The following is a 4,551-nucleotide window of genomic DNA, read 5'->3' on the forward strand; positions in this document are numbered from 1 at the left end:
GATCATTCACTTTTCTACATAAAAAAACCTACACCCACACACGCCCACACACACCCACCCACACACCCACCCACAGGTGCACACACACAGGCAGGCAGAGCGGCAGTAATGCGCTGCTTCCCGTGCTGTTGCCATAGTCACCAAAGTTGGTAGGTGGAAGCTTCCTGAACCATCCGGGTCTAACCGGGTCTTTTACCGTTCTCACTGTTTATAACCGCGATGTGAACAATTCAGTTTAGAAACCCTACGACGTTATGAAGCACAGAGGATGACATCATGTCGCTGTGCATTCATTTTAGTGGATTCTGGGATATTCTGGATGCTTGTTGCTCCATCTTTTGTTATTAGAGAGTCAATCACAGTGGAAACCATGCTTACGTGGATACTGGTTATTATTTAACTTCTTATATATTTATATGTTCTATATTCACCACTGTAAATGAGGCTGATGTTGATTTTTCATAGAAATACACAACATGTTTGACAAGGATCTCTAAAAAATGAGAACTGCGACCACATTACCGGACATTATACAGTTCTCCACTCAAAATATTATTATTATTGTCTGCCAACATTTCTGCAGAGTCATGGTACCAAGCATAAAGCCCATATAATCACATCTTCATGATACAATCACACTGTTGGTTAATGACATTACTGATACAGCAGTGTGTGTCTGTTGCATGGGAGCAGAGGAAGTGTTCACAGGAAGTGTTCACAGGGGGAGTTCCTATTTTAAACCTTTTTACTTAACATCCACTGAGTGGTGTTTTTCTTTCTACATTCACATCTGGAAGCTGTTAGGAGCACAGTTTTATCTGATGGCCCCTGAATGGCCCTCTAACATCAGGCCCTGGGAGTTGAGCTCATGCGTAGCTTTCTCTCCTCGACGCTGCCAACAGACTCACAGCATCTGACTCCAACACAAAGGTTTAATCCATGTTCATCTGGGCGTGTAGATAAAGACAAAGCTGTACTGTAACACACAACACAACTCGGTCATCTGTCGGGGTTTTTCCATCCTGTGGGCACTCCACCCTTTCACTGAGCAACTAACTCCAAACCCAGAGCACAGGAGTCTGTGGACCAGCCTAACAGTGTGCAGCATCAAGCCTGAACAGAGGACATCAGAGGGAGGCAGATGTGTTGCGCTGCTCCACAGATAGCTGGGGTCTCTTGCAGAAGCAGGTCAATAAGACGAGAAGGGCCAAAGGTTCACTACTCACACACTGACCTACTTACGCCACGGCGGGGAAAGTTATTGTGATTGTGTTTTTATTCTGCTCACTTCCTCAGCTGTTAGTGCAGGAACGAGTGCTGATCCCAGACGTCACACAGAAACATCGTTACGGTGTGAGTACGAACAGCTGCTGTAATGCCACAGATCTTCTGTTTCTCCCACTGTGGCACATCATTACTCAGCTCTGATCCAGAACATGCCCTGTTTGTAACACTCGACTGTAGGGGCACTTAACGCAGTCCAATACAGCGGCCCTGCAGATCGGCCCCCCCCTTCACCAAGGTTATAATGTGCAGTTTTTGTTTAAAGCGCTTTTAGAGGAGTTTTGGTTGACAACTTGGTGTTGAATTTGTACTACTATTCCATTTCCATCAATGAGAGTGGGCTGAATAACATTAACACCTCTCTGTATAAGGCAACTGAGTGTATGCTACAGCAACAATCACAAACGGACTGATTCTGACCCTGTAAATGTGTGTTCCTCTGTGCCCTCCTGCTGCTTTTACAGATGAAGGGTTTGATAATGTCTCATAATGTGTGTGAAGAGGGAATGAATCAGGGCGTACTGAGCGGTCTGCATGTGAGCTCTGCGTCACCTCAGGCTCCTGTTACATAACATGGATGCTCCATAACAGGCGCGCCTTTGCTGCTGCTGCCCTACTCTCCCAGTGACGGCATGGGAGCGCGACGCAAACCAGAGCGCACAGCGGGAAAGGAAAAAACACCCACTGCACCTCAGCATCCATTCAGCAGCTGTGGTGGTGATGAACAACTGTCTGGGTCACTGTTTGTTTTGACAGGATGAACTCGTAACAGTGCGGTTACCTCAGGGTGTGTGCTGGGGGGGTAGAACAGGGGAAGGTTAAAGGTTAGGAAACCCTCCGCTAACTGCTCCTTATCGCTCGTCACGTGAGCTCGTAAAGCTTCGGACCGGCACTCATACGACACCGGCTGAAGAGTTTTAAACGAGGCACTCCGTCCTGCCATTGGAGACGATCTACCCCTGACGTGTTGAACTTTCACCATCCAAACTCTCTTTTGACCGCTCCTGTCCAGACAGACAACTTGTCCATTACTGAATGAACGTGAAGAGATTCAAACAAAGCTCGTTGATCCATTATTCTCAGCTCTGGCGAATGTGAGGGACTCATTGAGTCTGTGTTTCTGGTCTCTTGGGACATGGGAAAGGTCCCTGCCAAGTCTCTGTGGAAGAAATAACCAACGATCTGAACGCCACTGACGCTGCTACGCTGTAGTAACACAGACCAGCTCTGCACGGCAACCAAACATGATGATAACGCATTGATTTTTGGTCATTATAGTCTGACAGGGAGGGTGAGGATCAACACACCGACACTACTGATACTGAATCTGAGCTCTAAGTCACCCGTTGAAGAAGACAAAGGAACATTTTAATGACGTGTTACTGACGTTTCCTCCTTTAATCATGGAGCTGAAGGTATAACTGATGTTTGCTTTACTGTAAGCACAGTTTCATTCACCACCAGGGCCACAACTCATGATGTAAGAGACACACAGTACCTATCAGTCACTCACTGACGCCGATAGCAATAATTCCCCATTATGTATTATGATTATGATGCCTGGTATATTGATATAATGTATTAGTCATGAATTAATCCACGTAATAAAAGCCAAACACTTTAATATTATCCAATTTAACAAATCAATTTATTCATTTTTATCAGTATTTGTCAAATATTCTGCAAAAATCATAAAGAACAAGATTGTAAGAGCAACCTGTTTGACAATGCTGTACTAAATCTGATAGATTATTTATATAATAACATTTAGTAGGTTACTGTGACACCAACAAGCATCAGTTACACTGCAACAGTTAAAATACACTGCATTAAATCTGTTCTTTAGTCTACTTTCTTGGTTAATCCACTCATTATTTTCTCCAAAACAAATGATTAAAAGTGACAACAGCCCCAAACACAGAGTGTGCTACTTTATAATCACATAAGCTGCAAAACCTCACATGAAAAGAAGCTGGAAGCAGCACACGTTTGGTAGAAAAGTGGCTCCATTATTGATTACCTGACCTCAAAGTGCATAAAACTGATCGATTACCACATTTGCATGACTCAAAAAGCATCCAGATGTGCACGGCTGCACACTGAAGAGCTGCGGTGTGTACTGGTGCAGGTGTTCTCTACTGCACGTGGATTTTGTTTGTGTTTTCGCTCACCTCCACCTGTTGATCCCGACGTTGGAAGAACCTGCGAACCAGGGGTCGAGGATGTAGACGCAGCGGACAGTATCCGCTCCCAGCACAGATTCCTTGAGCGACGGGTTGTCGTGGAGCCGCAAGCCCTTCCTGAACCAGTGTATCGTATTAATGACCATTACTCAACTGGACGAGTCCTTTTTTTGGATAACTCTTTTTTTTGTTTGTTTGTTTGTTTGTGTGCTCACTCCTCTCGAAAAAAAAGTAGATCCAAGAAAAAAAAAAAAACAATCCAAATATTTTTTTTTTTTTAAAGTTATTTTTTTTTTTAAATAGCAATTAACCTTGTTCTAACAGGACTTTTTCCATAATGTCGAAGAATTTAAAAACCGATGTCTGCTGAACCATTTGGGCACGGAAATGTGACCTAGCAACACGGCGGGCTTTAGGACCGCGGTTCGCTGATGACGAGCACCGGCGTTGCTTGTTGTATAACTTGTTTTTCTGAATTGACGCAAAAAAATAATATATTTATATATAAATAACAACTAAACGCGTACTAAAAAAAACGCGTCTGCGAGTGTTATTTAACTAACACTTGAACAAGAGTTAACTAGCGTAGTAATTTGACGTTTGGTGCAGTTTAACGACCACAAGACACGGTGGCAAGGATCCGTCCGCCGTGAAAAGCTGGTTATGTAAAATACTAATTCTGGCTAAATTCGTCGTCCTAAACGTACCGCGGGCAAATACTTAGCTGCTGTGACTGCGTCTTTGCTTCGTGTGCCTCGTCCCTCAACTACCGAGCGGGTTGTTTGTTGAGTTTTCTTTAAAGGAAGGACTAAAAAAGCAGAAAGTAAACGCTCCTCCGACGTCTGCGAGTAGCCGCTCAACCTCTTCACCGCACCTACAGTCGTGCGTGACTCCGCCCACACGCTGTACGCGCAACAGCCGCCGAGCTCTCTGATTGGTCCAGGCCGCCGAACGCGTCGGCTCGGCGTGGTCACGTTTCTGCAGCGTGCTTTTCTGCTGCCCTAAATACTGACGCGCCTGCTAACGTGCACGGTGAACATGTGGTGATGTTACTGACTGCTTATAGTTAATATACAAATAAAGA

The 4,551-nt window shown here is 44.6% G+C and overlaps 1 protein-coding gene across 1 annotated transcript in view; it reads right to left on the reverse strand.

The window, feature by feature from the left end:
- The window catches only part of LOC118337810 (cryptochrome-1-like), an 11,503-nt gene extending 7,148 nt beyond the window's left edge, over positions 1–4,355 (reverse strand). The window contains exon 1 of the mRNA XM_035674921.1: positions 3,456–4,355. Coding sequence (XP_035530814.1) covers positions 3,456–3,613 — 158 coding nt within the window. The 5' untranslated portion in view covers positions 3,614–4,355. The remainder of the gene's footprint in view (positions 1–3,455) is intronic.
- Positions 4,356–4,551: the final 196 nt, after the last annotated feature.

Source organism: Morone saxatilis, unplaced genomic scaffold (genome assembly GCF_004916995.1).
Source record: "Morone saxatilis isolate NCDOM2014 unplaced genomic scaffold, NCSU_SB_2.0 Contig10, whole genome shotgun sequence".
NCBI lineage: Eukaryota > Metazoa > Chordata > Actinopteri > Moronidae > Morone > Morone saxatilis.